At 39.2% G+C, this 13599-nt stretch overlaps 1 protein-coding gene across 3 annotated transcripts in view; it reads left to right on the top strand.

Annotated features, from left to right (window-relative positions):
- The window catches only part of LOC124645145 (insulin-like growth factor 2 mRNA-binding protein 1), a 43362-nt gene that overhangs the window by 18012 nt on the left and 11751 nt on the right, over positions 1 to 13599 (top strand). Inside the window, exons 1-2 of one of the 3 annotated variants that reach the window (XM_047184898.1) lie at positions 2245 to 2943; positions 13024 to 13194. In XM_047184898.1, coding sequence (XP_047040854.1) covers positions 2852 to 2943; positions 13024 to 13194 — 263 coding nt within the window. In that variant the 5' untranslated portion in view covers positions 2245 to 2851. Of the gene's footprint in view, positions 1 to 2244; positions 2944 to 9966; positions 10259 to 13023; positions 13195 to 13599 lie in introns of those variants that run through there. The other 2 variants (XM_047184900.1, XM_047184899.1) reach the window with 2 other exon arrangements.

Here is a 13599-nt window from a genome sequence, read left to right as displayed (position 1 = left end):
TGGGAACTTGAAGACCTTGTTTACCTAAAGCTAGTAGTAGGTAGGGAGTTCCTACTGCTAGGAGCTTTATAATTTTGATGATGATTCTTTGATAGGTACCTAACATAAATTGGTACGCCCACGCCCAAGGTAGGTAGGTGTCTACTAGGTGCTCACCAGCCGGGTCATTACATTCTTGTTGAGGTTGGGATTTAAAGCCTTAGGTATCTAGCGTTTTAAGTTAACGTAACTACGTAGGTACCTACTAGTTAGGTAAGTAGGTAGGTACTCAAAAAATTCTGCCAGCTTTTTCGGGTCAAGTACCTAGGTAGGTAGGTATTAAAAATATTTAAATATGCCTGACCTAATACCTAATGACCTATGCCTGTACTAATGTATAGGTACCTAACCATAACCTATCAATTGACCTACCTAGTTACCTATATTATCAAATAAAATAGGATTTCTTGGTCCATTCCATCTTATTTGAACTGTTCCTCGTAATTCTCTGAATACTTATTGTAATTATTAAGTAAGTACCTATATAGTACAATATAGCTGTGCGTACCAGCATATACGTAGGTAAGTATACCTACGTCGTGTAAGTAAAAATAATGATTCATACAGTGACGTATGTACATAGGTATACGTAGGTATAGCGTCGGTTTAGTGCAAGCGTTCTGGATTGAGCTCGTTGTGTTGTGTTTAGTGGGCTCGTTCTCGTCGCTCGTACGCACGCATCGAGTATGCGACGTCCCTCCTAAAAAAATCGGTCGATACGTTGTAAATATTAAATTTCAAACTTTTTGTAACTTAGAATTTTGATTTTCACTGGTCACGTTGTAACTTCCGGCTTTAGTGACTACTGGTACTGAATCGTACGAATTAATATTAGTAACGTTTTGATCCGGTCGTTAGATTTGAATCGCGTAGTGGAACATTATCAGTAGCTATCAGTTGGGGCCCGGGCCATGTTACTTTATGCCTAACCCTCTTCTAAGGGCAGGATAAGCTATTTGAAGGGCGTTTTCTCCTTGGAGCTACGTCTCGTCTACTTGTAATTTTAAGGTGAAGCGGGACACGAGGCGGGCGACGCCTGTACCAGACGAAGTAGGCGGTGTCGGGCGACCGCCCTCCGCGGGCCCCGGCCGAGCGCTGTGGAAAACGCATGGGCGCGGGGCGCCGTCACACGGACCCAGTAACAAATATACTTCACGAACCTGTTATCGCTCTTAGTGATTGACCATCAGTTCCATTTTGTCGATACTAGTTATAATCAAATTAATTAGAAATAATGTTAACAATTATGAACTATCCTCTTTCCGTTGTCTTTTATGACTGAACAATTTAACCCACCTACAAAGTTCTGTGAACACTCTTATAAAGTCAGATAGTTCCTTCACTGTACACTAAAATTATTCCAAAGCTGGATACTATGCTTAACTTGTAGTGGAAAATGCTTTCGCTTATTCCGCTGTAAGTTTGGGGGCTGCATCAAAATTTCGTGCTGTTTTGCGCAATGGCACTCGTATACAGAAAATAACGCTAACAATAAAAAAACATTAACCCATGTTTACATCGAGTAGTCACCAAATTTTATCTGAACCTGAAAAATATAACCTTATCATATTCTCATGTACAATATTACCTATGATTTCGATTACTTTTAAAGAGGAATAACATTAGAAATGTTTAGGTAGTTCCGATGAGAAAAGGGGCTGTTTCATATTATTTTCACACTGGAACAACTATGGCCAAACACCGTCATGGTTTGAGGGACACCAAACAAAGAAAAACAGGTTTCTGCTGACACTTGACTTGAAATTGGCTCTGGGTGCAGGGATGCAGCCTATGTCTTGCTATACTGCTACCCTTTTAAGTAGACTAGGTACCTAAATGGTATTGGTGCAACACGTAGTTTCATTACACCAGCTTTGGAAACACTTTAAATAATATCGATCTGCAAACCATTTCACAATAACGTTGGTTCCCACTCGTTCATAATCTTTTATACTGTATAATTGTAAAAAATATCTTTAAATTTCTTTTGAAATTAACCTTCTTTCTATAATCAAATCGAGAATTTTGACAGTTGTGTACTTCTAATACATATATAATTTATATTTCTATAACAATATTGATAATTAAATATCTAAACACAAATAAAAAATATTATTTATAATGGGTAGTATATGGTTCGTAGATCAACAACAGTAAAATAAAAATCCTTAGCAACACTGACCGTTGCTACACTCGATATAACTTTAAGATCGATACTTGCGCTTCACTAAGGTGTGGCGTGTTCTCCCCGCGGGCCCCGGCTCAGCCACGCCCAGCGCGCGCATTCTCAAACAAAATCCGCAGAAAATATTGTGCGAAGAATCGAGTAGAGTCTGCGTCGTTCGTTTCGTTCAGTCACGCACGTCACATCAGTTAGGCAGCTCAGTTGAGTAGTGATCTCGATAGCCGACGAACCGTACGCACGGCGCACACGTGCCACTCGCGCCCATCCCTTCTCCGCATCGCACTCCCGAGCGATTTCGCCGCTCGCTCGGTGACGCCACCGTCCGTCGCTACTCCGCCGACACCGCTTTGTGCTCGGTGTCGTTCCGTACGGAGCTTTGCTACATCATATCATACCATATTATGTAATACAAAAATAAACAGCTCAAAGCAAACCACGTGTGCGCGCCGGCCGGCTTATACATACAAATTCGAATCATTTTGATCATCAAAGTCACGCTCCACAACATCACATAACTACATAGTGTTAGGTGAAACTTCGAAACAAAAAACATTCCAATCATATTATCAGTATTTAAAAATCCTTAAAAGTTTAATTAAAGTGGCCGTTCAAACATAAACAAGTGAAATGTCTAATTCTGTTGAACAACAGTTTAGCGAGCTTAGTTTGTCACAGGAGGACCATGATCAATATGAGCCAGAAGATCATCAGGACCAAAGGTTAGTTGTGTACTTGTGTCTATCGATTTATGTTTTTCTTATATCCAGAAGTATATCTAGAAACCTTTTATGAAAGTGCCATAAGATAAAATTAGTTTTCCTTGAAAAGTGTTAATTCAACTACTTTACAGTGCTTGCTTTACTTCTATGTAATCGCATTAGTTGTGCTATATATTATGTTCATTTGTTTTGTATAATTATCCATCTCGCGCAACGCTGTATCGATTGTATCTTTAAAACCTGATGAATGAGTTAATTCATTTAGGTAGGTATCAAATAAATTACAATATTTAGGCACAAATCAACAATATTTATTACTATGACGATTATGTCACATAAAAGAGCAGCTATCCATCCAATTTTATCATCTGTTACATTAAATATCTTACCATTTGTAAAAGGTAGGGCATGCAATACCAGTTTCCCGGTTTTCATTTTGACCGGTAAACCGCCCATTTTCAGGATTATTAAATTACCGGTAAAAATAATTTTTCTATAAGTAACCGGTTAGTTTACCTGTTTTTATGTTTTTCTGATAAAATATACCAATATCGCTTATTTAACGTCAAAACTTCATTAAGTAGCCTTTTACATATGTAATGTATATATAATTGTATGATTGTTGCTGCAACATAGGTAGTTCTTTGAATTTTAAGTTCATTTTGATTTTATACGATTTATTTAAAATATTATCGAGCAAGTTGATTAAGTTGAAAGCGGGGTAACACATAGCCTACTAGTTTTGTTCATTCAAAATTTTTGCTTCCATTCACAACATTTTACAATCATTTTGAACAATTTCTGTGAAGTTGCTGTTTTAGGAATTTATTAACCTTATGTGGCTTCTTAACTACTTATCTCTAGGTTAGATACAAATCTTCTTAGGTACCTAATTGATAATATTATGTAAGCAAATTTTATTCATTCGGTTATTTTTATTTTCCTCATAGCTTTATTTTCTTTATGATCTTACTGAGCAAGGGCTTTCACTTCACCATTATGCGGACAGCCCGAGGACACGGTGAGCACACAGTCCAGGTGTGCACTGCCTAGGAAGGGCACTGCCGTGTCCTCGTCGAGGCAATAGGTAGCGGTGACCTCTCGCGCCCGGCCCTAGGTCAAGCCATGGTCCAGGCCGAGAGGTTTCTTCGAAGCAGTCATGCTCGAGAAAGACAGTGGAGCGACTGAGAGTTGGCACCTCTCATCCCTCTGCACTGAACCAGGAAGACACCACGGGCGCCGGGTGTCGCGAGATGACTCCTGGCCACCGTAGGTGTGGGTCTGTGGGTGGTGAGTTCGGGTGGCTCACCGTTCCTCTGTCTGCATAGACAAGAGACCCGTGTCGGCGGCGCGCGTTGTTCCACGCGCTCCTCAAAGAGATGTCAGCAACAGGATTTTTAGTCCGTAAAACTCTGACACTCCCTCACCGCTGTTAACTCACAGCGGGAGGAGTTAAAAAAGGAGGTCAGATAGGCAGTCGCCCCTTATAAAATACTTGTACTCAGCTTCCAATCCACAACATCCGGTTGTAGATTGGAAGCAGAATCCAACATAGTTGGGAACAGGCTCGGGAGATGATGATATTAAACCTAAAAGACCTAGCAGGTTTTAATGTGACCTCAGGTTGTTTATCGCTTTATTAATAGACCTCAAGAGATCGCTCTTTTTTGTTTTTGTTTATCTGCGAAAGAACTTGCGGTGTTTGACAAAGTCATCTAAACTTATTTTGAGGCATATTAGTTACCGTTAAAAAAACTTCCCGCTGCCACTTGAAGCAATCACTTACAGCAAAAATATTTTTACAACAAGTTCTAATCATTTTATTGTTGGTAAATACCTAATCATAAATGTAAAGTCAGCTGTAGCTACTAATTTTCTTTGTCATCATTATATGCGTATCACCTGTGTATACGAGGTTAGGTACCTACCATATTTCTACACTCTTAATAAGTTGTCAGTTAACTCACACCTCACATCTACAGTAATTTGGTTTTACAATGCATATAAATAAACACTACACCTGTAGGAGCAACAAATTTTCCTAAGATTTTGTTACCTAGCATCAGTTGTTGTTAACAACTAGGTATATGCACAATACGGATTTTCTCCTTACGGGTTTTTCAGCTATGCTTTGTTAATAGTATACAAAAACTGTATTAACTTATTCATCATATTACTTATACATAATATTCATGTATTTAGGGTATGGCAGATTATTTGTTACGTAACCTATAATACTCCATAGAGTGTGAGTGCCTAAACTTAGATAAACAATCTTATAAAATATGTAATAATAAACAGATTCTGATAAAGGAAACAGAACTGCCACCAGACGCTTTCAAGGTCACCTAATAGTCTAGGTTTCGACATTGATTTTACAGAAAGTAAGTCTGGGCACGGAGTAGATTCACCAGTAAGGACACCACGTTCCGCGCGCTCAATCGCGGGCCTTTGTGCCTGCTCGCATTGTTGTCTTGCTCTATTGCCTTTTGAGAAAGCAGGACAGATATTACGGTATGTGAAGTGTGCATAGCTTGCATATAGATACCTATAGCCGCTGTTCTTATGAAACTAAATTGTTCAATTTGCAGATGCAGGAAATCCCAGTGCCTATAAAGATTTGTCAACGTTCTAATGTTAAAACTATGTTTTGAAGTCTGTCCAAAGGTTTTCATTGATTCATTATGCTAGCTAGTATAAATCAGAGTTTGTTGTCAAGTATCGAATTATATTTTTAATTGCTACAAATCAAATTTATTGTAAGGCTGAAGGTTTTCTAAGAGAGGAGTTGTCTGTGGCACACAAAATGTCCGTCGCGGATAATACACGCACATCTAACGCCATCCTGCCGGCCGACTTGTAAGACGTGAAACTAAGGATTCGTCGAGATATTTTTTGGAAAAAATAATTAAATAAAGAATTTTGATAGCTTCCTATATTTTTGGGATAATACAGGGGCAGGACATTCTATTCTGAATCAACTAACAGATTTTTCCTTAAAAATAAATATTGGCTACATTTAGTCATTAAAAGACCTGGTTTAACACTTGTTTGAAAGACTTCAATTACGTATGATATACGTATGTATGTTATGTTCATGGCTGCAGAAAATTATTTGTCATATAATAAATTGTGTTAAGGGTAGAGTAAGGATAATGATGGTTGGGAGGTGAGTTCTAAAATTTTAAGATCTGATGCGGTTGCGTGCGGTGTCTGCGAATTGACCTGGAATCATTTTGCTAACCGTGTCTTTCCTGGGTAGGCTTTTCACAGCGGTAACAATTAGTACTTGACGCAAATGCGCAAAAAAAGGACTAAAATGCTAGCTGCAACAAAGCGGCAAACATTTTTGACAACATACGAAGAAGATACGTATATTTCGTTCCTCAGTGATCGCCTTACATGATAGTCTCCTGGCTAAAACTTAAATAATAATGTATGGTGCATATAATGTACATCACGGCGCAGTTGTTACGGGCGGACTTTGCACCTGCCGGCAGGTGGTTCTGCCCTTTCCAGCGCACGTGCCGTTGCTGCACTGTTCAGATTACTTAGCAACTGTTGTTTTTATTGCACAATTTAAAATTGTTATTCAAATTAACCACTAAAACCCAAATGAGTTGCACGGGAAGGAACTTCTTATATTCAAATACACTGGCATAAGTCCCAAGAGAGCATATGGGAATGGCTTCCACCGCAACAAAGGCGTTTTTACTGGCGGCTTACGTAGTTCCAGTGATGACCTGAATTTATTTCGGGACGCTAAGGTGCACTGCCTTGTGAAAAGCGTAAAACCGTGGGTACCGACCATTCTAATAATAAAAAGGCATCAGAGGCTTTTTAAATGCAAAGACGCTCCACAACCGTGAGGTGTGCAGTCTCAGAGAATATCTTCTCAAAAGCGACGGGTATGCATCGTGATATGGTAGCAGTGGACAAAGGACTCACCCCGTTATCGTTGGCAAATGAGAACTGGCGCAGACCTGTGGTACTAACTACCCATGATCGCAAGGAGGTATGGCGGAGCAAACAGCTACACGGACGCTTCTTCGGGGCTCTTCATGGCCCCGATGTAGACTTCAATGCGTCCGTATCTTGGCTACGCTTGCGGTGACTTGTTTGGAGAAACCGAAGGGTTTGTATGTGCAATTATGGACGAAGTTATCCTTACGAATAACTACCGGAGATATATCGTGAAAGACGGGACGGTTGACATATGTCGGGCATGTCACCATCCGGGTGAGTCTATCAGGCATATTATATCTGGTTGTTCTCGTTTGGCTAATAGTGAATATTTGCACAGACATAACCAAGTGGCCAAGATTATCCACAAGCAGCTTGCGCTACAAGTATGCGCCCGACCCAGTTCTCGAAAAGGACCATATCACGTTGTACTGGGATCGATCTATCATCACTGATATAGGACTATTGTAGCCAATAAGCCTGATATAGTGGTGATAGATCGATTAGCGCGCCGCGCGATGATAATCGATGTCGCCGTTCCGCATGACGAGAACCTCGTGAAAGCAGAGAAAGAGAAACAAAGTATCTCGACTTAGCGCACGAGGTTGTCGCCATGTGGAGTGTCGACACGGCTGTTATTGTGCCGATTGTCGTTACGGCCAATGGTTTAATAGCCAAGAGCCTCGACGAACACCTCAGGAGGCTCTCGTTAGGCGGCTGGATCAAGGGACTGATTCAGAAGGCAGTACTCCTTGATATGGCACGTATTGTGAGGAGGTTTCTGTCTCTGGGACCCTAACCACCGGTACCTTGGGCCCTGTGCCCGATATCGGTGGCAACCTATTTTTTATATTTTTTAAATGTTTTTTACTTTTATATTTAATATTTAAAAATGTAATAAATATGTGCAAGAATAAATAAATAAAAAAAAATAGGCATCAGGGCGGGATGACTGAGAGTAGAGACCTCGTGGTTCTGCTGATGTAACAGAGTGCTCCGGGGGTGAGCCACCATTACTCATCTCCGATTTACTTTGTGATCAATGGAGACCGAGGAACCTCGTTTGATTGGCTGTCCAGGTCGGCGTTAGACCGGAGGGCACAGCATGAGAGAACGAAACTCGTTAGCGTCTATACTCAGAACAACACAGATAACCAATTCTCTTATATTTTTTTGATAACCCCTGTGACTACTGGGCATATTTTCATAGTGTTAATTAACTACCTAGGAATAGAAAATTTTAATTATGGGTGTAGTGGGGATAACCACATTCCATTTATTTCTGATAATATTGCGACATAAACCATCTTTTAATTGGTCTATTATTTTAAAAATAGGGAGAAGGTGAAATCCACGAGAACCAAACCACGTATTAGAATTTTTTGGTTTGGATTACAGTTTCTTCCCCCCATCCGTATAAATTCCTAAATTTGTTTGTCCTGTCTGTTGGGTGTGGGAGGTAAAGTATAGGAGTTAGGGAGTTTTGTCCTAGTATTGAATGCTGCAATGTTGAGTACAATTTGTTCTAAAGTTATACGAGACTCCATCCATAGTGTTCCTGTCCATAGTGTTCCTGCTCTGGTTACCTACTGAGGATTATTTACGACAGTTATTCCATTTCTGTTTTTACTGCTTACGAGTCGCTTGAGCATCAGAAAAGCCTGAATACATATTACTTTAGAAGGTTGATAGGATAACATTATTGTATTTTTTAAATAATAAACATCCCATTACCGACCGGTAGCACTTTTTAAAGTGCAACTTGCATAACGACAAAAAGTGTTTAGGTACATGCTACTATAACATAGTAAAAGTCTAAAATGCGTGTAACTTACCTAGTATTTAGAGATATAGCCGAAAAATCAAACTGCCACATGACTTTGCCAAAAATATTTATAGAGGACAACGAACTTTATATAGGGTTTGACGCATTTGGTGCTCTTCTCAACTTGTATGTACACCATGTTCAAATAGTGCACTTCGCAAATGGTGCACTTCTCCATTGGCACACTTCGCAACTGGGGTTCTTCGCAAAAGGGGCACATTTTAAGTTGAGTGGAGCTTTGGATTTTTTCTAAAAATGAGATTTTTATTTGCGAAAGTAATTTTCTTAAAAATACAATCAAGATTGTCATGGTATGGGCATGTAATAATGAGGAGGGATGATACGCATGCAAGCAAGCGTGTGCTAAATATGGATGAAAAGGAAGACCTAAGAAAAGATGGATAGATTGCCTGAAAGATGACATGAATGAGAAGAGAGTGAGTGTCAGTATGACGAGTGACAGGGGAAAATGGGAGAGGATGTCATATTGCGCCGACCCCAAATAAAATTTGGGAATAGGGCAGGAGGAAGAAGACAATCAACAAATACCTTACAAGTAGGTACACACTTAAACTTAAACAATTTTCAAAAATAATATAAAAAAGTCATACAAAAATAGAAAAAAAAAATCTGTAAGATTCACCTACAGCAAAATAATTTTAATTAAACGCTACATAATCATTTTTATTTTTTCAAAAACTTTTCTATCATTTTTTTTTTTTCAAAAATAAAATCCGTCACTCCGAAAAACTAAAAAGTTAAAAGTTTTATACTTCTAGTTTACCTAAGCTCGTACCTATACCTGGTAACAGGAATTTATTAATTTAGTGTTATTCGTTCTCAGTATGCTCAATTAATTTTTTTATTGAATGCGTAATATTGAGTATTGAAATTCGAAAGAATAGTCGGTAACTTATCCACAATGTGGATTCCACATAAATCTTTTTTCGTATTTAGCATTTACCCTTAAAATCGGTCATTTGTTGTACGTAAGTAGGTACAAGTTATTTAGGCTCTCAACAAATTTATTGATTATTCAATAGATATTCATTACTCTGTTTTTCGATTAAAGCAGATGTATAATAATGGCGGATTAGTGAATGGAATGGATTGTTTTTATCAGTATGCGCCGGGTTGGTAGGTGGAGGGCGAAGCGGCATTCAGTCGTTTTGCATTGCAAGTTCGTTCTGAACCCGTGTCGCGTCCGCTACACGGCCGCTACTCAGCTCGGTTCGAGGCGGTTCACTCATTCTTCAGTCACTCGGCAACACTCGCAGTTGCGCCACAGCTCGGAACGAATGGCCTAAGTTCATCACTCTTTCCGGTCGTTTTATTCATTTTAATAAACTATTGCATGTAGTAAAAATCGTAATACGCTTGATGTATCTTAAATTAAAATCGAGAGTTGTGGTGGACATTTCTGTTGAACTTGTGAAATTTATAGCGTCGGTTGGCTTCCACATCAGGTGCTTGCTGTGTTAAGTTTCCTAACTTGCCTATGGCATACAGAATGGCGAAATACCGCAGGTATGACAAGTTAGTTTGCTTTTCTATTGACGCGAACACGCCCACATTCTTAATACACTCTTTACAACTTGTCTTTGTTGAGTTGTTGACTGTGACTATTATTAAACAGTATGTTAGGGTATGAATGTCTCTATCAAATGACATGAATTCTCTAAATTATTCTAATTATACACACATGTGCATTCAACAAATTCAATGCACATGAACACGTGGTGCGTAAAGAAAATGGCGGCGCGCTGCTGCCGGTATTGCGGCTCGTCGCGACGACGCGTTCATGAATCACTGATACTGAATGCTCCGGCATTATTGCTAGACTTTCCTGTGCTATCGATCAATTGATAACAGCATTTTAAAAAAGATTTGTAATTTATTGTTTATAAGTAACTAGGTAGGTACCCAACTAGTTGCAACATAATCAGGTATCGTATGATATACTCATGTGATAAACTGCACACACGAGTTATAGGCCCAAATTCTGGTTATAGAAAATAAACTACAAAATAGCACAATATTAACGTACATAGACACTGGAAATAACTGTAAACATTGTCGTACAACATGACGTAACAGAGTTCAAGGAGTCGAATGATAATAATTTATTTACTTATTGATGTCAATACACCTAGTGCAGATTCCATAACAATAGAATGCATAATGTGATAAACTGGTGCAAAACGTAATTTCTATTTTATTCAAGAAGTAAACGGTGCAGTTTGTGTAGACCATTATATTTATTAATATTGATATTGATATAGGGAGCGATTTTCAAATTAATTGAAACTTAATATATTTAGTTTGTATGTGGTTCCAAACAGGTTTAAAGAACATCCAGAATATGCCGCCGCCTTTTTGGGAGAACAACTTGCGAACTAAAAACTAGTTTTGCTACTCTGAAATTCTTAATACTTTTCTTGTTGAGCCTGTTATGATTGCGTTTTTTAAGACTAGCCGTAGTCTTGGTGGCCGCGGACTGGGTGCCAATGTCATTATATCAGGCATAATTTTCGTTGTGGTGAACACCATTATATTGATAACCAACCATTATATTATTTGTTTTCCCGCGTAGTCACCCGCCTCCCGGCTAGCTTCTGCCTATATATCGTCCGAGCCTTTTTCCCAAACTATGTTGGGGTCGGCTTCCAGTCTAACCGGATTCAGCTGAGTACCAGTGCTTTACAAGAAGCGACTGCCTATCTGACCTCCTCAACCCAGTTACCCGGGCAACCCGATACCCCTTGGTTAGACTGGTGTCAGACTTACTGGCTTCTGACTACCCGTAACGACTGCCAAGGATGTTTATGGCTAGCTTCTGCCTGTACCCCGATAAAAAGGTACCTAGCCAATGTTACTCGGGTATAGTGAAGATTCTCTTAATTCTAAGCTACCTCTCTACCAATCTTGAGCCAACGCTACTTTTTATTATTAACATATAAAATATACGAATATAGCCGTCAACATTGCCAGCCTTTGCAAAATGTCACGTGGTTGGGATAGATTTATCTGTTTGTAACATTTCTACAAGTACTAGGAAATTATAACTTAGTGTATAAAACAAAAAACCAACGGACTACTTTACATATTTTAGTCCTAATACATCGTAACGTAATAAATGCGTAAATTATAGCGTCGATTAACCCATATATCGTGGTAGCACTACCGTAAAGGCTAGGCAAGTTATGATAATATATTGATAAGCTATTTTATATATTACTGTAAATCGCCCAATAGTGTGGATGATTCGCATTCCTACGTAATTTTTCTAACACCTTATTTACGACTACCTTGGATTTTCACCGAAGTTTCAACAGACAGAAGGGGAAGCTCTAAAAAAACACAGCTTCATATTCACTTAATGGTACCTAAAATATCCTACATACTGAACCAGTGAGAAAGACCACACAATTATTTATTCATCCTCTTATTTATTATTTATTCATTCTATCTTAGTTTTGTTGTTCTAATGATTACGCATAGATTCATTTGAGTGTGAAAATTCAGGTTGTTAGTCAATTGTATATTGCTAAATAAAAAATTAATCCTCCAATACTTAAAATTAATATCAAAGAACTTACAGACTAGATAATTTTATCATAAGGTGTTTTTGCCTATGGCTCATAAATTCATCAAATACCTCGTTATTTCATAACGTAAAGCGCACCTTAAAATATCGTGAATATGCACAACAGCACATCACTGAACGAAGATGTAACGTACGAATCGAATGTTAGTTGTATCCTGCGGTCGCTTTGTGTATGTCTAGGTATATGTGCAGTGTTGTAGTATGGTAGGTAGGTAGGTACATTCACTACGAGGGGTCATGCATCGAGCGAGTGCAATGGAACGAAGTTGTGAATGGCGAGCGGGTGGGAAGTGGGGTGAGGCGGGCGGAGAGGTCGCGCGGAGCGTTTGTCGGTATCGTGTCGGCCCCGTCGGGCCGGTGCGCCTGCGCCTCGCGACGACGCGGGCGTACTGACGAAGCACGGATGATGTCATCTCCGGAGCTCCGCCATTTTGTAGCCAATGATAATATATGTATACAGTATCAGTAGCTGGATAGAAGTAAAGTCAGGAAACCAGTAAAGATACAATCGAGCAAGTAGTTGTCTTAATTTATATTTCATCTTGTTCGTGGTCTATAGAACTTACGCAACATAGTAGGTAATAAGGTTAGGTATTGTTATAAAGATAGCTAATATTATAAGTAATCAATACGGAGGAGTTCATAAGCATAAGTTGTATACAATTGGTTATGTCGCTTCTCGCAGCCGGTCATCAAAAGTACTCATCAGTGGGCTACCTCTGCATGTTCGCTTCGACAACATCGAGCCCCTGCTCTCACAGTATGGCAACGTACAACATTGCGACAAAGCGAACTCTCGTGACGCTAACACCCAGGCGGTTTTCATCACGTTCGAGACTCCGGACCAGGCGCAGCAGTGAGTATTGTCTGTTTGACGGTGTCTCTGGGTTGTGCTGCTACGTTGTTCGCACTTTCTGCTTCGGTTCGAGCTTCCTTCTTCGTTCTCTTTTCTGTTCTTTATTCGCATGATGACTTTCTGATATCTAACTATTGGCTTTCCTACTGGGGCCCGATTCTGCTAAGTTAATAATGTCAAAACCGCATAAAAATTTAATCGCAATAGCAATAACCTTGGCGGGCATTCTGCTACTACGACCAATCGTATTCCAATGACATTTGATTGGTTTGCGATTAGTTTATACGGTAGTTTGCTCTACAATCATATTGCATTCGTAAATAATTTGCAGACAATATGATTAATAATTGAATCACAGAAAATTATAAAAACGTTTATTTAAAAGAAAAAATACCTGGATGCCAC

This window comes from Helicoverpa zea, chromosome 31 (assembly GCF_022581195.2).
Source record: "Helicoverpa zea isolate HzStark_Cry1AcR chromosome 31, ilHelZeax1.1, whole genome shotgun sequence".
NCBI classification, from domain to species: domain Eukaryota; kingdom Metazoa; phylum Arthropoda; class Insecta; order Lepidoptera; family Noctuidae; genus Helicoverpa; species Helicoverpa zea.
This window is presented reverse-complemented; position numbering and strand designations above follow the sequence as displayed.